Consider the following 27736-nt stretch of genomic DNA (forward strand, 5'->3'; position numbering starts at 1 on the left):
GCAACAGGGCAAAGCTGTTGATACAGGTGATCCTGGTGATGGGATGCCAAGCACTTCTCTTTCCTGACTTTTCTACAAAGGATACGTAGTACTTGCATAACGGAAAGTGAAAAAAGGTGTACATATTCGTTATGGAAAACTTGGGAAGTACAGAAAGGTAGACAGAGCAGGGAAAATTCACCCCTGGAGACAACCACGCCTTCTACTTTGGGATCTTTCTTTCTAGGTTTTTTGTCCCAAAAATACAGGCTTTACTGGTTCACTTGTCTGCCTGGCTTCTCGTTTTGCAGTTTGAGGCATATAGTTGACACTCGTAGTCATGCATAATTGTCACTTATACTCACCTATGGTTGTCATATATAATCTCACCTAGCTGTGTATATGCTAAATATCCACTTTCACAATCTGCTTTTTTCATTCAACAGGAAGAAAAATAACCTGCCCATGTTATGACAAGCTCTTAGCAATCACATCTCTTTTTAAAAAATGTTCTTTATCCTTTAAATACACAACCCATTTTCATGACTCAAAACTCAAAAGGAACAAGAAGGCTTACGTCCCTGGCCATGAGGGGAACCCTTGGGAGCTCACGCTTCATGAAAATGAGGGACTCAACTCCTCCTTCCTTTTCTTAACACTTTCTACGGCTGCCATTTCGCAATACTCCACTGCAAGGATATTTTTTTAATGGCCAAACTGAGTATTCTTCTATTAGATTTGGGTCAACCTCAATTGCTTCTTATTATGAATAACCCTGTGAGGAGCTTTTTTTTTATTTAAATCATTTTTGGTCCTGGGGATGGTTTTCTGGGCAGAAGCAAACACACACCTCACCAAGTGTTCCCACAGTGCTTCTCAATAGGGCCGAGTGCTCGCCGGGCCCCAGCACCTCTCCACACCAGCACTGAGAATCAGTTGTTTTTTGTTTTTTTGGCCTCACTGTGCAGTGTACAATTTGTGGGATCTTAGTTCCTCAAGGCCCTTGGCAATGAAAACAAGGAGTCTTAGGACTTCCCTGGTGGTCTTGTGGCTAAGACTCCAAGCTCCCAACACAGAGGGCCTGAGTTTGATCCCTGGTCAGGCAACTAGATTTCACATGTCGCAACTAAGAGTTCACATACCACAGCTAAAGATCCTGAGCGCCACAACCAAGACCTTGTGCAGTCAAATATATATATAGACATATATATGTATATACAAAAGAAAGTGTGTTGGAAAGAGTTTTAACCACTGGACGCCAGAGGACTCCTGGAAATCAAGTTTTTGTAGGTTCAGTTTTTAGTGAGGTAGCATTGGTTTATAGGGCTTCCCAGGTGGTAAAGTGGTAAAGAATCCACTTGCCAATGCAGGAGATGCATGAGACATGGGTTCAATCCCTAGGTCAGGAAGATGCCCTGGAGGACGTGGCAGTCAACTCCAGCACTCTCGCCTGGAGAAGCCCATGGACAGAGGCACCTGGCAGGCTGCAGTCCACAGGGCCACAAAGAGTCGGGCATGACAGACACGCACTGATTTATAACACTGCATGAGTTTCACGTGTACAATGTTCTGTTTCTACTTCTGCACACCCTACAGCGAGCTCACCACCAAGAATACAGCTTCCATCCATCACTGAGCAATGACCCCTTCACCCACATTGCTCCTGCCCCCCTCTACTTCGCCCCTTCCTCTCTCTAGTAAGCAGTTGTCTGTCCTCTGTATCTACATGCTTGTGTTTGGTTTGTTCATGTATTTTTTGTTTCTTTCTTTTTTATATTTCACCTCTGGGTGAATCACAAGGTATCTGTCTTTCTCCATCTGACTTATTTCACTTAGCTAACACCTTCCTGGTCCATCCATGTTGTTGCAAATGGCAAGATTCCATCTTTCTTTATGTACAACATTCCACAGTATACATATATATACACCACAACTTCTTTCTTTTTATTTCAGTTGGGCTGTGCAGCTTGCAGGATCTTAGTTGCCCAACTAGGAATCAAACCTGGGCCCTCAGCAGTGAAATTGCAGAGTCTTAACCACTGGACTTCCACAGAATTCCCCACAATTTCTTTACCTATTCATCCATCAGTGGACACTTAGGTTGTCTTAGGTCTCAGCTATTGGAAATAATGTTGCCACGAACAAGGGGGTGCAAATACCACTTCCAATTAGTTTTTTCATTTTCTTTGGATAAACACTCAGAAGTGGAATAACTGGATCATGTGTGTGTGCGTGCTAAGTCGCTTCAGTCGTGTCTGACTCTTTGAGACCCCATAGACTGTATGTAGCCCACCAAGCTCTTCTGTCCATGGGATTCTCCAGGCAAGGATGTTGGAGTTGCCATTCCCTTCTCCAGAGGATCTTCCCAACCCACGGATCAAACCCACATCTCTTACGTCTCCTGCATTGGCAGACGGGTTCTTTACCACTACACCACTTGGGAAGCCCATCAGTTTTAACCTCTATGCTCTTTTCCACAGGGGCTGCACCAGTTTACATTCCTACCAGCAGTGTGCAAGGATCCCTTTGTCTCCACATAGGACTTCCTATCTGTTGTCTTTTTGATGACAGCCATTCAGGCAGGCGTGAGCTGGCATCTCATGGTTCTGATCTGCATTTCCCTGATGATTACTGATGGTGAGCATCACTTCACACGCCTGCTGGCCATCTGCACGTCTTCACTGGAAAAATGTCTATTCAGTTCCTCTGCCCATTTTTTAAATGGGTTGTTTATTTTTTGCTGTTGAGTTGTAATAGTCCTTCATATATCATGGAATCAGCTTCCTTTTCAATCCACATTAACCAAATGACACTAAAGATAGTCCTATGTTTGATCTTCACTGCCAATCACAGCACCCAGCACTTTTACGACTTTCTATCAGAATCAAGAAACCAGCCGGCTTTTTGAGGACACTGGGCGTACTGGCACAGGTACCCCTGGGCTGGCTAGGCAGCTCCCGAGGGTCTGTGCATCCCGTGCCAGCTCCAGGCTTCACTTTGGCAGCTGGTCCTCACAGCACCCTCCTGCGGGCCTGGAGACGTCGGGCCCACAGGTGACAGTTCGAGCCCTGGTGTGTCTGCACCCTTCCCACTGGCCACCTGTCACCACCCACAGCAGCGAAGTACAGCTCTCCCACCTGTGTGAGAACTCATCTGACACCTGGCGAACAGGCCAATCCCCAAGCCCGCCCCAAACCCACAGAACAAGCCTCTCGGGAGGAATGCCGGGGGCCCCCATGTCCACCCCTTCCCAGGACAGCCTCAGACAGGCAGGAGTCTGTTCCTATAAAGGTCCTGGAGTCAGGCCCCAGAGCAGCGACGCAGCAGGGGCTGTGCAGGCAAGCACAGCATGTGGGTTCACCCTCTGATTCAAGGGGGGCCTGTCCCTTCCACCCCCACCCCACCCTTCCTTACCCGCCCACAGTCACATCACCCCTGAGGCTGAAACAACCTGAGGGAACTGCTGGGCATCCAGCCCTCAGTGCATTTGTGGGGCTACAGCACCACTCGCTGGCACAAAGTGGAAAAGGCAAGAGCTGAGAGAGCCAGGCAAGAATGAGGGCACAGCCTGAGGGCCCCTTCTGGAACTCTCCAAGCTCTGCCGGCAAGAGGCTGCTATGAAGACCTACAAAATCTTCTAGAACTAACACCAAAAAAAGATGTCCTTTTCATTATAGGGGACTGGAATGTAAAAGTAGGAAGACAGATACCCAGAGTAACAGTCAAGTTTGGCCTTGGAGTACAAAATGAAGCAGGGCAAAGGCTAACAGAGTTTTGCCAAGAGAACACACTGGTCAGAGCAAACACCCTCTTCCAACAACACAAGAGACGACTCTACACTTGGACATCAACAGATGGTCAATACCGAAATCAGACTGATTATATTCTTTGCAGCTGAAGATGGAGACGCTCTATACAGTCAGCAAAAAAAAAAAAAAAAAGACTGGGAGCTGACTGTGGCTCAGATCATGACCTCCTTATTGTAAAATTCTACTTAATTGAAGAAAGCAGGGAAATCCACTAGACCATTCAGGATTGATCTAAATCAAATCTCTTACAATTATACAGTGGAAGTGACAAATAGATTCAAGGGATTAGATCTGATAGAGTGCCTGAAGAACTATGGACAGAGGTTCATAAGAGGCTGGACAGGAGGTGGTGACCAAAACAATCCCCAAGAAAAAGAAATGCAAAAAGGCAGAATGGTTGTCTGAGGAGGACTTACAAATAGCTGAGAAAAGAAGAGAAGCAAAAGACAAATGAAAAAGGGAAAGATATATCCATGTGAATGCAGAGTTCCAAAGAATAGCAAGGAGAAATAAAAGAAGCCTTCTTTCGTGAACAATGCAAAGAAAGAGAGGAAAACAATAGAATGGGAAAGACCAGAGGTTTCCTAAAGAAAATTAGAGATACCAAGGGAAGATTTCATGCAAGGATGGGCACAATAAAAGATAGAAACAGTGAGGACCTAACAGAAGCAGAAGAGATTAAGAAAAGGTGGCAAGAATACAAAGAACAGTACAAAAAAGGTCTTATTGACACGGATAACCATGATGGTGTGGTCACTCACCTAGAGCCAGATATTTTGGAGTATGAAGTCAAAATGAGCCTTACGAAACATTACTACAAACAAAGTTAAGGGAGATGATCAAATTCCAGCTGAGCTATTTCAAATCCTAAAAGATGATGCTGTGAAAGTTCTGCACTCAATATGCCAGCAAATTTGGAAAACTCAGCAGTGGCCACAGAATTGGAGGTCAGTATTCATCCCAATCCCAAAGAAGGACAATGCCTAAAAATATTCAAACTACCACACAATTGCATTAATTTTATATGCTAGCAAGATAATGCTCAAAATCCTTCAAGCTAGGCTTCAACAGTATGTGAACTGAGAACTTCCAGGTGTATAAGCTGGATTTAGAAAAGGCAGAGGAACCAGAGATCAAATTGCCAACATCCACTGGATCACAGAAAAAGCAAGAGAGTTCCAGAAAAACATCTACTTCTGCTTCACTGACTACGCTAAAGCCTCTGACTGTGTAGATCACAACAAACTTGGGAAAATTCTTAAAGAGATGAGAGTACCAGACCACCTCCTGAGAAACCCTGTGTGCAGGTCAAGAAGCAACAGTTAGAACAGGAGATGGAACAACGGACTGGTTCCAAATTGGGAAAGGAGTACATCAAGGCTGTATATTGTCACCCTGAGTATTTAACTTATATGCAAAGTACATCATGCAAAATGCCATACTGGAGAAGCACAAGCTGGAATCAAGATTGCCAGGAGAAATATCAATATCCTCAGATATGCAAATGACACCACCTTAATGACAGAAAGCCAAAGAGGATCTAAAGAGCCTCTTGATAAAGGTGAAAAAGGAGAGTGAAAAAGCTGACTTAAAACTCAACATTCGAAAGATGAAGATCATGGCATCCAGTCCCATCACTTCATGGCAAACAGATAGGGGAAAAGTGGAAATAATGACAGACTTTATTTTCTTGGGCTCCAAAAACACTGCGGACAGTGACTGCAGCCAAGAAATTAAAAGTTGCTTGCTCCTTGGAAGAAAAGCTATGACTAATAAAAAGCAGAGACATCACCTTGCTGACAAAGGTCCATCTAGTCAAAGCTATGGTTTTTCCAGTAGTCATATGTGAGAGTTGGACCATAAAGAAAGCTGCACACCGAGGAACTGACGCTTTCGAACTGCGGTGCTGGAGAAGACTCTTGAGAATCCCTTGGACGCAAGGAGATCAAACCAGTCAATTCTAAAGGAAATCAATCCTGAATATTCACTGGAAGGACTGATGTTGAAGCTGAAGCTCCAATATGGCCAGTTGATGCAAACAGCCAAGTCATTGGAAAAGACCCTAATGCTGGAAAAGACTGACGGCAGGAGAAGGGGTGACAGAGGATGAGATGGTTGGATGGCATTATCAACTCACTGGACACGAGTTTGAGCAAGCTTCGAGAGATGGTGAAGGACAGGGAAGCTTGGCATGGTGTGGTCCATGGGGTCGCAAAGAGTCAGACACAACTGAGCGACTGAACAACACACAGCCTCCTGAGCCCCTACTCCCTCACTCCAAGTCCTGGGGCTTTTCCTTTTCTACGTCCAGCCTCTCCTTCCAGGCCTGGCATGGACCCTCAAAGTCTCTCTCAGGGGCTTGGCCCCCACCTCGGCCCGGGACCTTCAGGCCCAGGCCTGTCTTCCTCATAGCCACCAGAGGGCGCTCTCTGAATGTGACGGGTTAGCCCCAGAACGTCAAGGGCGCTGAATCAATCTAAACTCTCAGCAGGCAGGAGAGCCCCTCCCTCACAGCAGGGTCTTACGCAACCCACCCCACTCCTCCCCATACTGAGGCCCCCAGGCCCACGTCCACCCCCCACACTTACCCCAGCCTGGTTCATTCTGCACGCATGCACCCTTACAGCGGTGCACACCCATGCACACATGCACACAGCCCACATGAGTGTGGAACTGGAGGACAGGGGCACAGCAGGTGGCTGGCCGAGGCCCACAGGATCCCGAGGGCGGGCTTCAGAGAATGTCAGGACCCCACAGAGCTGGGGGCCGGGCAGGACCTGGCAGGCTGCATGCCCAGCAGCTGCTCTGAAGCCCTCAATCTGCAAGTCTGCCTCAGTCTGGGCAGCGGGCGGAGAGCAGGCACCATGGCAGGAGCTGGTGCAGGCCTGAGGGTCCTGCAGCCCAGGAGCCACCAAGGGAAGAGCCCCCAGACTTGCCAGTGGACCCAGGGTGGGTCGAGCAGGGGACAGATCCGGGTGCAGGCAATGTGACACCCAGGATTAACTGCCGCCCACACAGGCTCTGAGAGGCTGGGGCCTCTCGGACTCAGGAAGCCACGACTCTCCCCACACGCAGGGAGAGGGGCTGAAAAGGTGTCTCTCAGCTTAGTTTCTGGGGGTCCCCAGCCTCCCTTCAATGAGCCCCAAACCAAGTGCCAATCCAAGGGGTCCCTGGTCCAGGGCCAGGGCTTCCAGATGCCCCCAAGGCTCAGGGAAGAGGGAGGGGCAGGCTCCAGGCCCAGGCCCCACCCAGACTCCTGCCCTGACCCCACAGAGTACAACACGGTGGGAGGGGACTGCCTGGATCTCCCAGAGACCTGGCCGGGCTGGCGGAGGGTCCCCAGACACCTACCCCGTTCTGGCTGTTGCAGTGCCGGGTGCTGATGATGGCTCCTGCTTCCTCGATCATCTTCAGGACGGTCCCTCCGTGCACATTGCCGGCCACGTTGGCATCATCCGGCCGCATGATCCTGTGGGGAGAAGAGGCAGGATGAGCCTCTGGCAGGATGTCACTCATGAACAGCAGTGACCCCAGGGAGACGGCCCTCCAAACGCCTGATGGCTCCCAGAGAAGGAAAAGGACCCCCACTCACCGTCGGGTGCTGATCTGACCTGACAGCCAGACAAGGGGCTGCAGGGTCATGTTGCCACTGTGGGGGGAGGGCAGAGGGGGACCTTCCTGCCCTGGGGTCCAGGCACCCAGCCTGCCAGTGGGAGAAGGCCCCTGACCTGGCAGGAAGGGAGGTCCTTTGCGAGGACCTTCCGCAAAGGCCATGACCGTGACATCGAGGCAGCCTGGCCGTGGGGTGCTCATGCGCCTGCCCTTCCTGGCTCCCAGGACCCGCAGTGACCCACAGAGCTGAATGAGCAAGGACACAGCTATGATCCCTTGGAGAAAGAACACATTCCCAGGACCACTGTCTCTGTCAGGAGTCCCAGAGGAGCTGGCCTCCTGTGGCCACAGATATTCTGAGAAGGGCAAACAAATTACAGCATCCAGACCTTTCCGGCAAGACAAAACCTGATTGCTGCCTGCCCCCAGGGCTCCAAGAGAGCGCCCGAGGGGTGGGTTCCCTGGAGTTGAGAGTGGGGAACTCCCCAAGGTCAGGAGGGACTGAAATCACCCCATTTCCCCCAGAGGAAAAGCCATGTCTTTGCAGAGGTCAGCAGCAGGGAAGCCCTGTGAAATCCCTGGAGTCCCAGAAAGCCAGCCTGGTGCTCCTACCTTGAGCAACCCCATGTAGCTTGGCCCTCTCCCAGACACCTATCTGTCTGGCTGATAAACTCTGTCTCCACTAGCCTCAGGCCCTGAGGTGGGTATCAGGCACTGAGCAAGTGTGCAGTTTCCGGGTGTCCGGCATCACCTGGGCACACCCACCCTGCTCCAGTCTGCTGGCCAGCGTGGCCCTAGAGGCTGGACCCCCTACTCTGGGCCATGGAGCTCCACTGCCCTCCCGATCTGGCTCCTTCCAGACTTGGAGGCTAAGCCAGGCAACCTCAGAGATGGTTCCCGACTCCCAGTCTTACTGGCTGGGTGACCTGAGCAAGCTGCCAAAACCCAGCCACCTTTACATTCTCATCCGTAAAAGAGGAACAACAGCACCACCGCACTTGACTATGGGAAAGACTGAACCACGAGATGGCACAGATAAGGAGCCTGGCACACAGTCAGCAACATACACACTCACCAGCACTGCTTCCTCCTTCTCTAAGCACCAGCCAAAAGCCGCAGGAGGGCTGGAGCCTCCAGCATTCAGTCACCAATGCCATTTTCTGGGGAGACCAAAGGCTGTCTGGACCTGTCGCCCATCCCCAAAGTCACCCCTTCAGCCTAGAGGGCATTCAGGACCCCTACTCTTCACCTGCATCACTGGCGCAAGGGCGGCAGCCACGGTCGCCCAGGCAGTGGCCGGGGAACCCCTAGAGCACAGGAAAGGAGCCTCATTTGGCTTCTCAAATGCTCATTTTAAAAGATTTTTGAATCAACTCAAAATAGATTAAAAACTTGAACATAAGATCCAAAGCCAGAAAACTCCTAGGAAAAGACATAGGCTGTAGCGATGATTTTTTCGATTTGACATCAAAAACAAAGGGTAAAGAAGGAAAAAATACGTAAGTGAGACTACATCAAACTAAAAGGTTCCTGCACAGCAAAGGAAGTGATCAGTCAAATGAAAAGATAACCTGTGGGGTGTGAGAAAGCATCTGCAAATCATGTACCCGATACAGCATTAATATCCAAAATACACAAAGAACTCATAACATTCAAGAGCAAAACAATCCAGTTAAAAAATGGGCAGAGGACTGGAGTGGACATTTTCCCAAACAAGACATACTGATGGCCAACAGGCCCGTGAAAAGAGACTCAACATCATTAACCGTCTGCTGCCAAGTCACTCAGTTGTGTCCAACTCTGTGCGACCCCATGGACTGGAGCCCACTAGGCTCCTCTGTCCACGGGATTCTTCAGGCAAGAAAACTGGAGAGGGCTGCCATACCCTTCTCCAGGGGATCTTGTCGACCCACAGATCAAACCCATGTCACTTATGTCTCCTGCATTCGCAGCCAGGTTCTTCAGCACTAGTGCCACTTGGGAAGTCCCATTAACCATCAGGGGAACACAAACCAAAACCACAATCAGATACCACCTCACATCTGTCAGAATGACTGTTATCAAAAAGACAAGAAACATGTGTTGGCAAGGATGTGGAAAAAAGAGAACCCTTGGGCACTGCTGATGGGAATGTAAATTGGTACAGCCCCTGTGGAAAACAGCATGGAGATGCCTCAAAAAATTCAGATTCCAACTACCATATAACTAGCAATCCCACTTCTGGGTACTCATCAGAAGGAAATGAGGTCACTATCTCAAAAAGATATCTACGGGACTTCCCTGGCAGTCCAGTGGTTAAGAATCTGCCTTTCAGTGCATACCTGGGCTCAATCCCTGGTCAGGGAACTTAGACCCCATATGCCAAAGGGCAACTAAGCCCATGCGCCATAACTAGAGAGCCCAAGCACCAGAACAAGAAGCCTGAGCACTGCAACAAAGGGCCCAAGGCAGCCAAAAACATATTTTAAAAAGGTATCTTCACCCCCACATTCACTGTGGCATTATTTACAGTACCCAAGACATGAAACAACCTACTTGCCCACTCACGGATGGATGAAGCAGATGAAGTAGATGTGGTATGTGTGTGTCTATTGATGAAGATGATTAAAGAGCCTCCTGATGAAGGTGAAAGAAGAGTGAAAAAGCTGGCTTAAAACTCAACATTCAAAACACTAAAATCATGGCATCCAGTCCCATCGCTTCATGGCAAATAGATGGGTGGGGGAAATGGAAACAATAACAGACTTTATTTTCTTGGGTTCTAAGATCACTGTAGATGGCGAAATTAAAAGACGCTTGGTCCTTGGAAGAAAAGTTATGACAAACCTAGACAGCTTATTAAAAAGCAGAGACATTACTTTGCCAACAAAGGTCCATCTAGTCGAAGCTATGGTTTTTCTAGTAGTCATATATGGATGTGAGAGTTGAACTATAAAGAAAGCTGAGCACCGAAGAATTGATGCTTCTAAACTGTGGTGTTGAAGAAGACTCTTGAGAGTCCCTTGGACTGCAAGGAGATCCAACCAGTCCATTCTAAAGGAGATCAGTCCTGAATATTCATTGGAAGGACTGATGCTGAAGCTGAAGCTCCAATACTTTGGCCACCTGATGCAAAGAATTGACTCATTTGAAAAGACCCTGATGCTGGGAAAGATTGAAGGCGGGAGGAGAAGGGAACGACAGAGAAGGAGATGGTTGGATGGCATCACTAACTCAATGGACATGAGTGTGAGTAAACTCTGGGAGATGGTGATGGACAGGGAGGCCTGGCATGCTGCAGTCCATGGGGTCACAAACAGTCGGACACCACTGAGCAACTGAACTGAACTGAAGGCTATGTTTTTCCTTAAACTGTGTACTAATGATCATATAACATCAATGTATCTTGCTTGAGGACTTGTTTCTTCTTAACAGGAACCCATTCCTTCTGGCTAACCTTGTTAAGATGTATGTTGTGTGAGTGGGTCTTGTAAGACCTTTACAACCTTGAGGCATTCTTTGGATCTATTGCTAGTAACCAATTGATAAAGTATATAAGGTCTTGCTAAGACTAGTGGGGGGGGCACTCTTCTGCCCCCTTCTGGTGTCTGTGTCAGAAGATTTCTCTATCCCTTGTTACTTTAATAATAATACTTTTGCCGCATGAAGCTCTTGAGTGACTGAAGCCGCGTCTATGGTCCCAAAGCGAAATTTTCTCCTTCAGAGATCACGAATCTGACACCATTCACCATAAGCTACCACTAGAAAAGGCAAAACTATGAGACAATTTTTAAAAGTCCATGTTTGGACTTGCCTGGTAGTCCAGTGGTTAAATTCATGTGCCAATGCAGGGGTGTGTGCTTAGTCACTCAGTCGTGTCCAGCTCTTTGTGACCCCATGGGCTGTAGCCCACCAGGCTTCTCTGTCCATGAGGATTCTCCAGGCAAGAATGCCCACCTCCAGGGGATCTTCCCAAAACAGGGATTGAACCCAGGTCTCCCACATTGCAGGTAGATTCTTTAACATCTGAGCCACTGGAGAAGCCCAAGAATACTGGAGTGCGTAGCTATTCCCTTCTCCCTGGGATCTTCCCGACCCAGGAATCAAACTGCGGTGTCCTGCATTGCAGGCAGATTCTTTATGGGTTCATAAAGAATGTGGGTTCATCGGCTGCGACAGATGCACCTCTCTGTTGGGGCTGCTGATAAAGGCCGAGGCTATGTGTGTAGGGCAGAGGGCATGCGGGGAGCCGCTGCACTTTCCTCTCCGTTTTGCTGTGAAACTAAAGCTGCTCTGAGGACTTCCCTGGCGTCCAGGGGTTCGGACTGCTTTCACTGTGGGGAACTAGGCTCCAGCAAAAACAAAAACTGCTCAAAAAGTGACCTCTAATAAAAAATGTTATAGAAAATATTTTTAACGTTTTGAGTTTTAAAAATTCCTACTTATACTACTAAGCTCTTTTTTTCTTAAAGTTTAAGAGATAGCCAATTCAAATAACAAATAACAGCTGAGCTACCAGGAAAGCCTCCAGTGCAGAGGAGGTGAGTTCGATCCTTGGCCTAGGAAGATTCCACATGCCATCAGGGCAAGTAAGCCCCTGTGCCACAACCACTAAAGCCTGCAAGCCCTAGAGCCTGTGCTCCACAACAAGAGAAGTCACCAAGTGAGAAGCCCGTGCACCGCAACTAGAGAAAGCCTGCCACAGATCTCCAAAGGATTGAAGACCCAGTGCAGCCAAAAATAAAATTTCTTTTTTTTTTTTTAAAATGTCAGTGTTGAGATTTCCCTGGTGGTCCAGTGGCTAAGACTCCTGAGTTCCCAATGCAGGGGGCCTGAGTTCTATCCCACATGCCACAACTAAAAGATTCCACATGTTGTAACTAAGGCCTGGCAAACAAATAAATACTAAAAAAAAACCAAAAAACCAAGGTCAGTGTTTGCCAGAGGTTGGGGTGGGGGTGGGATAAGAGGACACAGCAGAGGATTTTTAGGGCAGTGAAAATACTCTGCATGATTCCGGAATGGTGGACACATCACTACCCATTTGTCCATAGCATGTACAACTCCTAGAGTGAACCCCAATGTAAACTGCGGACTGTGGTGTGACACTGAGGTGTCACTGTGGGTTCATCGGCTGCGACAAATGCACCTCTCTGTTGGGGCTGCTGATAAAGGCGGAGGCTATGCATGTGGGGCAGAGGGCATGCGGGGAGCCTCTGCACTTTCCTCTCCGTTTTGCTGTGAAACTAAAGCTGCTCTGAGGACTTCCCTGGCGTCCAGGGGTTCGGACTGCTTTCACTGTGGGGAACTAAGCTCCAGCAAAAACAAAAACTGCTCAAAAAGTGACCTCTAATAAAAAATGTTATAGAAAATATTTTTAATGTTTTGAGTTTTAAAAATTCCTGCTTATACTACTAAGCTCTTTTTTTTAAGTTTAAGAAGTAGCCAATTCAACTAACAAAACAACCTCTATCAAACAACAACAATATCAAACTCTTTCCTTTGCATTTGTTTTCAACTTAGTAAAGACCAGATGGTCCACCTCTACCCATAGGCCTAAGGGCCAGGCAGGGGTCCAGACAGGGGAGGACTGAAACAATTCTACACCACACAGCCTTCCCCAGGAGCACCAGAGATCGCGTCTGGGGAGCCTGACTTATTTCTGCCTGTTTGTAAAGTAGGGCTGTGTATGCCAGGCTGGCTCAGAGCCAGGAAGAGCAAACAGAGGGCCCCAAGGCCAAGGAGGAAGTGCTCACATCCGGGAGGGCCTGAGGAGGGAGAGGCCAGGGAGGACGCACCTCTGAGACAGGAGGACACGGGACAGAGCCTGGAGCCACCCTGCGACACTGGGGGTCTGGACGGACCCCACAGCACCAACATACCACTAACTCCGGAGGGGCCCCTGGGTACTAAGCTCCAGGCCCACCCCCACCCCCTCGTCCTGGTCACCCCGGGTCCTGCCCAAGGACTGTCCTAGCGCCCCCAGGCCAGCTGACACCCACATGGTGCAGATGCAAACCTTCCCCAGGGACCTGATCCTGCCTCTGCTCTGCAATTCTGCAAACAAGGAGGGCCAGAGCCCAGGTCTGGCAGCCCCTCCCTGGGGCCCCATATCAGATGCCTGCCCCAGGGCATCACCGTGATTCCATCCCAGCCTCCACCCCAACGCCAGGGCTATGGTCCTGCACCTGGCCACCCTCCCTTTGTCCCCTCCTTCCTCCAAAGAGCTCTGGAGCTGCTGGGCAGGGTCTTCTTCAACTCACTTCCCCCTGAACTCCCGCCATGCGTGTCACCTCCAGGCAGGCAGGAGTGTGAGTGACCAGGGTAGCCAGGGGAACGGGCAGCCAGGGGAATGTGCAGCCTCTCGGAGGAGCTCCTGCTTTCCCATTTTTAGCAAAAACACGGATATGGAAAGTGTTTCGCTTTCCTCTTTTCTATTAGAAAAGAAGCAAAGACAGCCCAGTGGAGCACACACGATGCCACACGGCACTGCCCACTGGTCTCTGGTCAGGGAGGTGAAGGGGTGGTATTGGCCCTCACAGCTGGCCAGCTGCATCCGTGCAGGGGTTTGAGTTGGGGATACCAAAGAACTGAGTTTTCTAGAGAAGCCAGCAATCCAGAGTTTAATGTGAAATCTCTTGGAATTTGACTGGCAGCACCTGACTGTTGAAATGGCCTCCACACAGGCCAGCTCTGAGGGCAGAGCAGGTGGTGGGCCTGACCCCATCCTGGGGGGACTCTGTGTGCCCCATTCTCTTTCCCACATCTCTCTGCCCCTCTGCCCATGCCAACCTGCAACTCCCTCAGTCCTTGAACCCCAGAAGCTCCAGGGAAAAGTGGACAGTTGGGCCAGGGAGCCCTTCCTGTGACCCCCATCCCCCACATCTTCTCAGCTGGCCAGTGGCAGGGACACTGCCTCCTGTGACCAGGCCTACGCACCCCAAGATCCTCTCCACCATCTTCCTCTCTCCCTGCCCTCCCAGCAGTGGCATCTGGAATGTCACCACCCTGTCACTCACCATCCCTCCCCCTCCATTCCAGCCACTCCTGCCCCAAACCACAGGATGAGCTGGCCAGGGATGGGCCCACGGAACCAAAGCAGACACCGCCTCCTCCCTGCTAACCTCTGAAGCAAACACTAAGCTGATGACAAGAGCAGGAAGGAAGCCACACACACCGGGGTTATACAGTCACTTTCAGATGGTGCAGCCGCCCCCTACCCGGGCGCCAGGAGAACTTCAGAGGAAGTGACACCTGGGTCAACTCCGGGAGAGGGAGCAGATGAGCCAGGGACAGAGGGTGGGGCACGAGGGATGCTCCAAGGAGAGGTGGTATCTCAGAAGAAGACCCCAGAGACAGGAGAGCTTGGCAGGTACAGAAAAAAACAGTGGTCCCCCAAAGCCGGCCAGTGACCCCTGGGGGGAGAGAATATGGGTGAAGGGCGAGCTGGAGAATGGAGCCAGGAGCTTGTCACATGGGCCTGGGACTGGGACAGAGCCTGGACTTGTCCTGGGGGCAGGGTGGCCTTGGGAGACCCTGAGTCGGGGCTGGTGTGCGAGGAGTCACCCAGGGGCTGCGGATGGAGGGGCTTCTCTGCCTACGTCTTGCCTCCCTGCCGAAGCCCACCATTCACCCTGATGCCCCAAGAGTCACTCTTCTTAAGCAGGAGTCCACGGCCCTGCCAGACCCTCCAGGGCCCCTGCTACAGGAGAAAAATTCAACTCCCGGGACTTCCCTGGCAGTCCAGCGGTTGAGACTCTGCACTTCCACTGCAGGGGGCGTGGGTTTGATCCCTGGTCAGGGAACTAAGATCCCGCATGGCACATGGGGCAACCAGAAAAAGAAAAAAAAAGATTCAACTCCCTAGCGAGGCCTCTGAAGCCCTCAGGGATCTGGAACTCTCCTCGCCTATCTCCCCTGCCTCTCGGGGCTCTAGGCTGCACCTGCCCAAGCCAGTGCTGCTGGCTGGGCCCACCTGGATCTTCCCTCCACCTCACCTGCACCAGCCTGTCCCGGCAACATGCCACCTCTGCCCCATGAAGAAAGGCGACTCGTGGACGAATGGGGAGCCTAAGTAGACACAAAATTCCGGAGGGCAACCCAGCTTTATCATCATCCACCCAAACTCCAGATATATGGGCTGCTCTAAGCCAGATGTCCCACCAAGAGGAATTCAACCTACAGATGCTTCCACACATGACCAAACCAAGCGTGTTCAAGGTTACTCACTGAAAAGCTGTTTTACGTGCAAAAGCTGGCCGTGCCCTAAATCCGCCAATAAGGGGCTCATTAGATTAAGTTACACCCACACAACACAGAGAGCACAGCCTCGAGCAAGAGGGAGGAAGGGTCTCGGAGAAGCCCTGTTAGATGAGAAAAGGCTCAGAATGATGGGAGACAGGTGACCGTATCTGCAGGCCCAGTGGAGACCACCCTTGGTGGGAGGCCCGGGAAACCAGAACCTTCCACTGCCCCTGAGAGGGGAACCAGCGATTGGAGGAAGGTCACAGTGACGCCTCTGTGCCTTTTGAATTTAAAACCATGTCAAAGGACTTCCCTGGTGGTCCAGCTGTTAAAACTCTGCTCCCAATGCAGGGAGCGTGGGTTTGATCCTAGGTCGGGGAACAAAGATCCCGCAAGCCCCACAAAACCATGTCAACCATGTCAAATATTAATAAATCCACAGTCTTTAAAATTTATTCAAAACACAGCTGAAACAAAGGTGCTCAGCAAAGCCTTCTCTGAACTCACCACAGCAAGGCTACCATCTCTGCTGGTTCCTATGGGCGGGAGAAAGGCAGGGGAACAGAGTAGGAGAGGCCTTTCCAGGAACAGACAGCAGGCAAGGGACAATGGGGAGGCCGGAGGAGCCACCCTGCTCCCCACATGTCTGCGTGTCCTGAGGGCAGGCCCTGTCCCTCTGCTCCTCCAGGTCCCCCGAGGCCGGGCCAGGCCCCACCCAACCTGGAGCCTCTGGGCGGGATTGAACTGTGTCCCCTGACACAATTCAGATCAGCTGAAGCCCTGACCCTGGAACCTGTGACCGTGATCTGATTTGGAACCAAGGTGTTGGCAAACATGGTCAAGTTAAGATGAGGTTATTACCAGGGCTGTGTTCCCATGACTGGTATCATTAGAAGAAGATGGAAATCTGGACACACCAGGGGAAAAGGCCACACGACACAGTGGCAGAGACTGGAGTGACACTTTGACAAGACACACAGGCACTGCCTGCAGCCCGGATGCTGGACAAGGAAAGAAAGGCCCTTCCCCCTAGAGCCTTCAGAGGGAGCGTGGCCCTGCCGATCCCTGGTATGGGGCTTGCAGCCTCCAGATGTGAAAACATATGCATTTCTGGGTTTTAAGCCACCCAGGTGCGGTCATGTGTTACAGTGACGCCAAGAAGCCCAGACAGCATGTGGCCTGAGGCCCCTGCCTGGGTGGCCTGAGCACCACCCCCAGAAGGCAGCAGGAGCGGCCGGGCCGAGACCCCATGGCCTGCAGCCAAGCTCAGGTCCTGCTCCCCAGTCCGGCCAGCCCAGGCCAGGCCCCCCAGCAGCCTTGGTGGCAGCTCCACTGATGACTGCCCCCTGCCCACCCTACCCACAGCCCTCCAGCATGAGGCCAACATCTGCAACTCTGACAGGAAAATGTCAGTGCTAAAATGGAACACTTCCACATGAGTTCCACAGGAACTGGGGGAGGTGAGGCAAGGGGGCTGTTTCCTTTACCCAACGGTGAAAGCAGAACTGTCTGAAGGAGAAGGTGGCAGTGCCAAGTCCAGCTAAGGACACGTGAAGTCCTCTGTGGGGTTTCCATCAGCACTCAAACATGGGCAGAACCACTGGGCTTGCTACCAGGGTCCAGGCAGGTTCCCACAGGGCAGCCAGCTCTAAGCACACCTCACGGATTGTGTCAGAAGCTCCCCAGACCTGTCCCTTCTGAATGAGGCTCAACCCAGAGAAGCAGAGGTGGTCAGGACAGTGACTTTTGGACAGAGTGCCACCCCTGCCTTGGAGCTGCAGGTGACAGTTGAGAAGGTGCCAGTGGCGGGGGCATCCATAAAGCAGGATCTGAACAGGAGTCCGAAGGCCGGCCAGGGAGGAGACTGGCAGGGCGGGGACTGCCACTGCTGGTAAGAAAGGAGCTCCAGGCTCATCTAAGGCATGCACCTGCCAGGAGAACCACATGGGTTGGGGGCACGTGGGCTAGTTCACACCTGGCAGCCTCCACCATAGGGCCCTTAAGGCCAGAGTCAGGCACATATGAACACCCCTCTTCCTATGTGGGGGGAACTCTGCCCAACGGAAGGCTGTTTGGCACTGCTTGTCCTATCCAATTTGCTGCCTAAGAAGGTTCCAGCAAAGCTCCTTCAACCCCCAAAGACCCCAGAGGAGGCAAGGCGGGAGAAACAGTTGGGCCGCCAAAGAGGCCCTGGGACCCTCCCAGGCCCCAAAGCAGGACACAAGAATGAACCAGGGCAGGTGGCCCACCCAGCCCCACTGATCCCAAAAACCCAGAGCACACTGAGCTGAGCAGACAGGAAGGTGAGCAGCGCCTGGCCCAACCGCAGAAATCTGCTGGCAGGAGAAAGGGAAGCACCAACTGGGCAAGAAGGCAAAGAGGAGCAAGTGTCCCAACTTGGGCCCTGGAGCCAGGTGGGTGAGCACCAGGTGGGTGAGTGCCAAGCCTCACTGCCAACTCCCCCAGGCACCCATGATATGACCCCGCCAGGAGCCCATGTGGATACTCAGAGGCCAGAGTCCCCATCCCGGCTTCAGTTAACCACTTAACCTCCAAGGTCAGCAAGACCTGGGCCAGGCCTGGGTGCCCTGGGCTGCCAGAAGCCAGCCAGTCTGTCGCACACAGAGGCCAAGTCCCCCTACCACCTGACCCCATCTGCCACAGGGGTCCCCACATGGGGCGGGGGTCCCACAACTGGTGGTTGGTACCTGCTCAGCTGGGAAGCCATGTGGGCTGGGACATCCCAGGTCCAGAGAGAGGAGAGGGGGGCAGCTGCAGCTGACTCACCCGCCCTCTCCCACTGCAAGGACGGTCCCAACCCCTTGGCCTGGCGGGAAGCACCCTGGCTTCCTTGGCTGCCCAATCTAACCAGGAAGGGGCCATTTCATCAGTCTGAGAAGCATACCAAAACCCAGTTGTCATAGAAACCTCATCTTGTATATAACAACAGTGGAGAAGGAAACCTTCTAGCCCTCCTGCTGCTGTTGCCCTGAGATCTAGAAGGCACAGGTGCCCTCCTGAGTCAGCGCCGGCGACAAAGGCCAAGCCCCAGGCCTGGACCCAAAACTTCCTGACACTCAGACAGAAGTGGTGGTGGGGTGGGGGGAGGTGTCAAGAGCCAGAGTAAGTGAGACAGAGGGAGAGGTCCATCAGATGCAGAGGAGACGGCATCTGAAACCTGTCCCTCAAGCCCACCCTGAGTGGTAGGGGCTGTTGAACCTTGGCAGGGAGGCAGATGGCTGTTCAGCCCTCTCCTGGCCGACCCCCTGCCCCCACCACACAGACCTTCCTCCCCACCGCTCAGGTGCACTGGCTTCTACTGTCTCCCCCCACTAGGTCTGGGGGAAGAGGACCAGTTGGCAGAGAGGTCCTGGTGCTGAGGTGAAGCAGCAGCCAGGGGAGAGGAGGCTGGACATGTCCTGAGTGTCACCCAGACTCAAAGCCATCCCTGCAGAGCCACGGTCACCCAGGCACCATGATGGGTGGCATGAATGAATGAACCCACCCACTCAAGGGCATCCTTCCTAAAAACTGTCATCCTGGCTGGGCTCCCAGGCACCTGTCCAGCTAACCCACACAGACTTTGTTGTTAAGAGGTCAAGTCAGGACACGGCCCTGATGGGGCTTGGGCCCCACTTGGGCCCACAGAGACCCCCCTGTCAGAGGCCAAGTGCCCTCAGCTCCTTCCCGGGGGCCTTCCTAATATATGGATGGATTCTCACTGAAGGCACTAGTGGCCCCACCTTTATGCAAAAGAGAGAAAGAACATTCCAGACTGATTAAGAACATCCCAGCCTGACCAGCACCATAGCCCCCAGTTCCACAGGGAGGCAGGCACCCAGCCCAGGAGGAAGTGGCAAGGCTACCCTTAGCTGGGCCATCAGGATGCCCGGAGCCTGGACCTGGCAGGCAGGTGAGGGGCCCGCCCACCACACCCACAGCGTCTGCCTGGAGCGGAGTCAGGGCTGAGTCTGGGACAAAACTTCTCCCATGAGCCTCCCCACCCATACAGCCTGACAGGTCCCGGCCAGGACGGCAGACCTCCCCCAGCCCCGTGGCTGCTACAACGGCACATCAAGATCTGCCCACAGCCCCTGGAACAGGTCCTGTCTGGCAGGGCCGGGCCAACCTGCTCACCGCCAGGTCCCACACTGGGCATATGTGGCAGACGCTGAGCTGACCTGGGGGATGCAGAGTGGACAGACGTCATCCCCACCCCACCCGCCCAGGGCCCTGGTCCCCTCGGGTCAGCTGGGACCCCCTCCTCCGGCCCTCCTCACTTCCCCTCCCCTGGGCCACAGGCCGCTCAGGACACGAACCACCTCAGAGGTTCTGGGAGCCCCACATGCTCGGTCTGTTCTAGTCCCTCTCTCAACCTCAGGTTGGAAAGAAGGCCCCAAGGCCCCAGATGCCTACTCCAGCCCCGGCCTCCAGAGCCACATGCCGAGACCTGCCAGTCACACCTGCCCTGGTGCTTGAGCCAGGGTCCCCCAGACACGCCCACGGCAGCTGCCCCACAGTTTCCCCATGGCTCCCAACTCACAGCCTGGCCTTCTCCCTGAGTCGGGCCTGATCAGTGCGCCTCCAGAAGGCTGAGAGGGGCACAGCTCGCCGGAGCAAGAGCATGGCATCCGCAGCCCCAAGGTCCCTCCTGAAGCCACAACCAGATGGGGCTTAGAGAGGGCTCCCTGGCCTGCAGCGGTGCCCTTTGGACTCAGCCAGTCCTGCGTAGGGGCATCGCTGCCTCCCTAAGCAACCGTGGCATCCCTCTCCACGTGGCGGGCTGGGAACCACCCCCTCCCCAGATAAGGGGCGGTGCCCAGAAGCCCATCCCAACACTCCAAATACTGCAGGTTCCCTGACCTTTTTTTGTTCAGATTTTTGTGTTTTAAGTTTTTTGGTTGTGTCACCAGGTTTGAAGAATCTTAGTTCCCCAACCAGGGGTTGAACCTAGACCTTCAGCAGTGAAAGTGCTGTGTCCCAACCACTGGGTAGCCAAGGAACTCTCTCCTTGACTTTTTTTATTCCTCCTTGACTAAGCGCACTAAGCATGGCCAAGAGGAGCTACCCCGCGTTCGAGGTCAGGGGTGGCGGCCGGGAGGAGCTACTCCAAGGCCAGGGGCGGTGGCCAGGAGGACCAACCCCACGCCCAAGGAGCCATGGCTGTGAGGGCGCAGGAGGGCCTAGAGGAGCTATCCCACGTTGAAGGTCAGGAAGGGCGGCAGTGAGGAAATACCCCTCGTCCAAGGTAAGAGAAACCCAAGTAAGATGGTAGGTGTTGCAAGAGGGCATCAGAGGGCAGACACACTGAAACCATACTCACAGAAAACTAGTCCATCTAATCACACTAGGACCACAGCCTTGTCTAACTCAATGAAACTAAGCCATGCCTGTGGGGCAACCCAATATGGGCGGGTCATGGTGGAGAGATCTGACAGAATGTGGTCCACTGGAGAAGGGAATGGCAAACCACTTCAGTATTCTTGCCTTGAGAACCCCATGAACAGTATGAAAAGGCAAAATGATAGGATACTGAAAGAGGAACTCCCCAGGTCAGTAGGTGCCCAATATGCTACTGGAGATCAGTGGAGAAATAACTCCAGAAAGAATGAAGGGATGGAGCCAAAGCAAAAAGAATACCCAGGTGTGGATGTGGGTATACCCTTCTACCTTTTCTCTTACCTTTACAATAAGGCTCCGAATTCACTGTGGGATTAAAAAACATATTAATCTGTGATTTAAAAACACCTGAATGTAACATGTTGCTACATCTGGGCTGTTAGTTATAATTGGGAACATAATAAAATCTCAAAAAGCTGAGAGGAAACATAGGTAAAAAAGAGAAACAACAGACTGAATACATATAGTCCCAGGAAAAACTAAAGCAATAACGGAAATAGCAGATAACATCCAATACAGGATGTTTAATCATGTCAAAGATTCTAAACGATTGCATATCTTTAAAACAAGAATGGGCTACAGTGGCTGACTTTATTTTTAGGGGCTCCAAAATCACTGCAGATGGTGACTGCAGTCATGAAATTAAAAGGCACTTACTCCTTGGAAAGAAAGTTATAACCAACCTACATAGCATATTCAAAAGCAGAGACATTACTTTGCCTACAAAGGTTCGTCTAGTCAAGGCTATGGTTTTTCCAGTGGTCATGTATGGATGTGAGAGTTGGACTGTGAAGAAGGCTGAGCACTGAAGAATTGATGCTTTTGAACTGTGGTGTTGGAGAAGACTCTTGAAGAGTCCCTTGGACTGCAAGGAGATCCAACCAGTCCATTCTGAAGGAGATCAGCCCTGGGTGTTCTTTGGAAGGAATGATGCTAAAGCTGAAACTCCAGTCCTTTGGCCACCTCATGAGAAGAGTTGACTCATTGGAAAAGACTCTGATGCTGGGAGGGATTGGGGGCAGGAGGAGAAGGGGATGACAGAGGATGAGATGGCTAGATGGCATCACTGACTCGATGGACGTGAGTCTGGGTGAACTCCAGGAGTTGGTGATGGACAAGGAGGCCTGGCGTGCTGCGATTCATGGGGTCGCGAAGAGTCGGACACGACTGAGCGACTGGACTGAACTGAACTTGACTTTTGAAACTCCTGTAAAATCGTAAGAAATTGGAGTAGAAAGAGATGTTGGAAATTAGCTGGTTCGAGCCCCAGCTTCTACTCGGGAGGAAGGGAGGAAGGGCGGCAGGCCACCAATAGTCAGAACCAGAAAATACCAGGGGTACCGATCCGGGAAGGAAGGCCGGGTGTGGGGAGGCAGCCTGCAGGGCTCTGTGAAGGTCAACAACTGCCCTCCCCACCTCCACTATACACCAACCAGGTGATGATAATGACCCCGCACCAACAAGAGAAGTGGCACCATTTGCCCCACCAGGTTCTAAGTTCATTACAAGACTGGCTTAAAGATGCAACAGTCCTCAATGGAGCAAATGGAGAATCCTGATATCAACCTGTACCTGAAGAACTTTCTGAATGATACATCTACCAACGGCATGGTGAGGATTCACATGGCATGGGATGCTGAGCACAGGACCATAAGACATGGGAAAATGGACTGAAATCCACAACTGGGACAAGGCTATCTAGAGAAGTGCTTTTAGACAAACCACAGAAGTTAAGACTGAAATGAAGTGTTGTTGGAGGGAAGACATGTTTCACGTTTGGAGAATGAGCCACTAAATGATATGCAGCGTCAACTGCTTAAAACCTGGAGAGAGATACAAGCTAAACCCAGTAGAACTTAGATTTTTTTTTTTTTTAATTAGAGAAAAACAGAATTCAGGGAGGGGAGAAAATCTGTAAGAAATGATGCAAAATTAACTGTCTAAGACCCCTCCCACAGCTCAGTCCTGTCAGGGAGGCTGGACTAGGCCTCCACAGCCACTGGACTCCAGCCATGAGCAGACCTTTCCACAAACAGAACCATCTGATGCCACTTTAGCTATATGAGTAAACAATTTTGAAGCTGAACAACCATAAGTTGCTATTTCCTTTCTATTAAATTCACCAAGAACCATTTAAAATGACAAAACTAGATGTCTGGAAAGGTTCATAGCAACATTATTCATAATAACCGAAAGGCAGAAACCCAGGTATCCATCATCGGGTAAATAACATATGGTCTGTCAACCCAATGGACCATTCAGTTCAGTCCAGTCGCTCAGTCGTGTCCGACTCTTCGCGACCCCATGAATCGCAGCACGCCAGGCCTCCTTGTCCATCACCAACTCCTGGAGTTCACCCAGACTCACGTCCATCGAGTCAGTGATGCCATCTAGCCATCTCATCCTCTGTCATCCCCTTCTCCTCCTGCCCCCAATCCCTCCCAGCATCAGAGTCTTTTCCAATGAGTCAACTCTTCTCATGAGGTGGCCAAAGGACTGGAGTTTCAGCTTTAGCATCATTCCTTCCAAAGAACACCCAGGGCTGATCTCCTTCAGAATGGACTGGTTGGATCTCCTTGCAGTCCAAGGGACTCTTCAAGAGTCTTCTCCAACACCACAGTTCAAAAGCATCAAGTCTTTGGCACTCAGCCTTCTTCACAGTCCAACTCTCAGATCCATACATGGACCATTATTTGACCATAAAAAGGAATGCAGTACTGATACACACTGATAAAAGGAATGTTCATGTGTTGAGGTCTGGGGAAGTCATTCTGGCTATAAATGAGTTACCTTGATTAGATGCTGACTAAAATAGCCTGTTTGTGGTCTAGCAGACAAACACTGTGCATCTGCTTTAATTACTAAAGGAAAGGGTGCACTGACCAGAAGAGTGTTCATGCTCAAAATAAAGCCTGGGGACTTCCCTGGTGGTCCAGTGGCTAAGACTCTGAGCTCTCAATTCCAGGGGTCTGGGTTTGATCCCTGGTCGGGGAACTAGATGGCACATGCGACAACAAATAGTTCCAATATCGCGGCTGAAGATGGAAGATCCCGCTGGCTGCAGCTGAGACCTGGAGAAGCCAGATAAATAAAGAAAAAATAAGGATTAAACACCTCCTCCCTGGGACACCAATGCTCATTATTCCTTCAACAGTCAGACTCCCTTCCCAGATGCCAAGGCCACACTGATGTCCTGGGTACGTGGGGATCTGGTTTTCTGAAACCGGAGGGAACATCAAGTCAACTGATGTTCTCTCTACTGACAAGACAGAAAACTGTGCTGAAAATTCTGTTTCTCCGGAGCAGATCGTCAGAGCAAATCCTCTGGGCTACAGTCCTCAGTTTGGCTCACATCAAACTCTTTCCTATTCCTGTTATACACTGTTTATTAGTTATTTGCCTCAACAACACTAAAACACGGATGAACTCTGAAAACATTATGCTGAGTGAAAGAAGCCAGTCATGCAAAAGACCATTTAGTATATGAGTCCACTGATATAGAACACCCAGAACAGGCAAATCCTAGAGACACACAGACGGTAGACTGGCAGTTGCCAGGGGCTGGGGAAGGGAGGCAGGGAGTGAAAACACCCATGAGGTTGTGTCTGGGGTGCAGTTTGTGGGGAAATAACCACTATGTCCTTCAGCTCTGAAGGCCATCTGGAAACTGAAGAAGGTGGAGAAGGCAGCATGCTTCCTTCCATCTGTCCCACACCTGCCCAGGGAGTAGGGGCTACACCCGAGTCACCACGGAGAAAGGCAGGAAGTGACAGACAAGGTCCTGGAGCTCAGAGAATCAACTGGCCCAACTGATGGTAGGCACCCAGGAGAGAAGGTGAGCAGAGGGCTGAATGGTTTTTCCTAGAACTGGAGGCCAGTTTCCTCCCATGGCTTCCCTGGCGGCTCAGATGGTAGAATCTGCCTGCGATGTGAGAGACCCAGGTTCGATCCCTCAGTTGGGAAGATCCCCTGGAGAAGGGAGTGGCAACCCACTCCAGTATTCTTACCTGGAAAACCCCGTAAACAGAGGAACCTGGAGAGCTACAGTCCACGAGGTCTCACAGAGTCAGAAACGATGGAGTGACTAATGCTCACTTTCCTCCCACGGAAGCCCAACTCCAAGGGCAGAGAAAGCTGGGAGGGGCAGAGATATACTCTGGGGACATAAAGAACTCCTAACGGTGAGAAAACCAAAGCTGCAATATTTTTAAATGGGCAAAAGACCTGAGCAGACACTTGGCTAAACAAGATACGTAGGTGACAAACACAAACGTGAAATGATGCTCGACACTGTTAGACGTTAGGAAACTGCAGACTAACACCGCCGTGGGATCCTCTTACACCTCAGCACGGCTAAAACTGAAAAGCCCGACTGTACCAAGTGCTGGTAAGGCTGTGGAGAAACCGGGACACCCAGGCGCTGCTGGAAACGAGCAGCAAACAAACACGAAATGCACAACCACCTGGGGAGACAGTCTGGCAGTTTCTTAAACAGTTAAACCTACACCTACCATCCCATCCAATGTTGTCCCCTGAGTATGTCCCCTCAGAGGCCTGCACACCACTACTCGTGGCAGCGTTTCCTGTAACAGCCCACAGCTGGACACAACTCAAATGTCCATCCACAGATGAACCAACGGACAGACCGAGGTCCATCCACCCCTGCAAGGGAATGCTACTTGGCAATAAAAGGAATGAATGCTGGTCCTTACAGCAACGTGGGGGAATCTCAAAATGATCACACCAAGTGCAAGAGGACAGGGCAGACAGAAAAGAGCTCTGACTGCATGGCTCCACTTCTACAACACTCTCGATTCAGTTCAGTTGCTCAGTCATGTCCAACTCCTTGCGACCGCATGGACTGCAGCACGCCAGGCTTCCCTGTCCATCACCAACTTCCAGAGCTTGCTCAAACTCATGCCCATCAAGTCTGTGATGCCATCCCACCATCGCATCCTCTGTCGTCCCCTTCTCCTCCCAACTTCAATCTTTCCCAGCATCAGCATCTTTTCAAATGAGTCAGTTCTTCCTATCAGGTGGCCAAAGTATTGGAACTTCAGCTTCAGCATCAGTCTTCCAATGACTATTCAGGACTGATTTCCTTTAGGATAGACTGGTTTGATCTCCTTGCAGTCCAAGGAACTCTCAAAAGTCTTCTCCAACACCACAGTTCAAAAGCATCAATTCTTCAGCGCTCAGCTTTCTTTATGGTCCAACTCTCACATCCATACATGACAACTGGAAAAACCACAGCTTTGACTAGACAGACCTTTGTTGGCAAAGTAATGTCTCTGCTTTTTAATATGCTGTGTAGGCTTGTCATACCTTTTCTTCCAAGGAGCAAGCGTCTCTTAATTTCATGGCTGCAGTCACCATCTGCAGTGATTTTGGAGCCCCAAAAAACAAAGTCTGTCACTGTTTCCATTGTTTCCCCATCTATTTTCCATGAAGTAATGGGACCGGAAGCCATGATCTTCGTTTTTTGAATGTTGAGTTTTAAGCCAGCATTTTCACTCTCCTCTTTCACTTTCCTCTTTAACATTCTAAAAGATGCAAACTAATCTACAGGGACAGTGAGTCAGTGGCTGCCCAGGAAGGAGGGCGGGATTATCAGGAGATGAGAAGAAACTCTTAAAATGATGGCTGTGCTCATGGCCTTGATTACGGTGATGATTTTTCAAGTGTTTACATATGCCCAAATGGATCAAGCCACTCACTTTAAATGTGTACAGTTACATAAATTATATGTCAATAATGAAATAAATACATACCCCACCCATCCACCCCGACAGCTGCTGTGTGAAGAATCACGTGGTGGTGGCAAACACCTGGGGGTTCTTCTCAGTCACTGAATCTACGAGAGTTTACTGGCACTCAGTCCATTTCCAAGAGTGTCTCAGCCACCAGCTTCAGGACCACAAGCAGGAAGGAGGCGGCCAGGCTGCCCTGGAGCTCCAGGTACGGCCTCACTAAGAGCGCTACCAGGCCAGCATGCTAGGCACCACCAGGCAGCAATCACAGCCCTCTCAGCCCATGGGATCCACAGTGAAGCCTTCAGGAGCAGCTCAGCAGGCCCTGAGGGCTTCCCCAGAGTCAGGCAGAATACAGCCAGTGGTCCATACGGTGACACCCAGTCTCACTGTGGAAGGGGCTCCCAGACATCCTTGAGAACAGAGGAGGATGCCCTCCCAAGACACTGTCCTGGAGATCTGGGGGGTGCGGAAGCTGGAGTAGACCATGCAGGGGCTGAGGACAGAACAAGGGCAACCCTCTTAGCCTCTAGAACCCCAGCCCTGCCCAATATCCTGAGCATCGAACAGCCCATCCTGCCGGACATCACCTGTAGACCATGTCAGCAGATAGCCCCCCCAGAAAGCCAGTGTGGAAATTCCAAGGGCAAGCTGGCCCAGGAGACGCACTCAGGGTTAAAGCCATGGCTCTGCCACACCAGCCATGTGCCCCTAAGTCAGCCACTGCCCCTCTGGGCTCTGATTCCTCACCTGTAGCCTGGAGGGTCCATGGAGAGCTCAGAGTTCCTCGAAGCTGTGACACCCTACAAGGACTTCCAGGACCTAGGAGAAGCCAGGTACACTGGCTTCTGGCTCCTGGGCTGGCCAGAGGACACAACCAACAGAGGCACTGATAGCAGAACAGTGACGAGCCACCAACTGGCAGAAAATATTTATAAATCACGTGTCTGATAAACGACTTGT

The 27736-nt window shown here is 51.3% G+C and overlaps 1 protein-coding gene across 6 annotated transcripts in view; it reads right to left on the reverse strand.

The window, feature by feature from the left end:
* Window positions 1–27736, reverse strand: part of ACOT7 (acyl-CoA thioesterase 7) — a 110221-nt gene that overhangs the window by 49763 nt on the left and 32722 nt on the right. For all 6 annotated transcript variants that reach the window (XM_006048890.4, XM_044942928.2, XM_025285829.3 and 3 more), the window contains exon 2: window positions 7140–7257. In XM_006048890.4, the coding sequence (XP_006048952.1) occupies window positions 7140–7257 (118 nt within the window). The remainder of the gene's footprint in view (window positions 1–7139; window positions 7258–27736) is intronic.

Source organism: Bubalus bubalis, chromosome 5 (assembly GCF_019923935.1).
Source record: "Bubalus bubalis isolate 160015118507 breed Murrah chromosome 5, NDDB_SH_1, whole genome shotgun sequence".
In the NCBI taxonomy this organism is placed as follows: domain Eukaryota; kingdom Metazoa; phylum Chordata; class Mammalia; order Artiodactyla; family Bovidae; genus Bubalus; species Bubalus bubalis.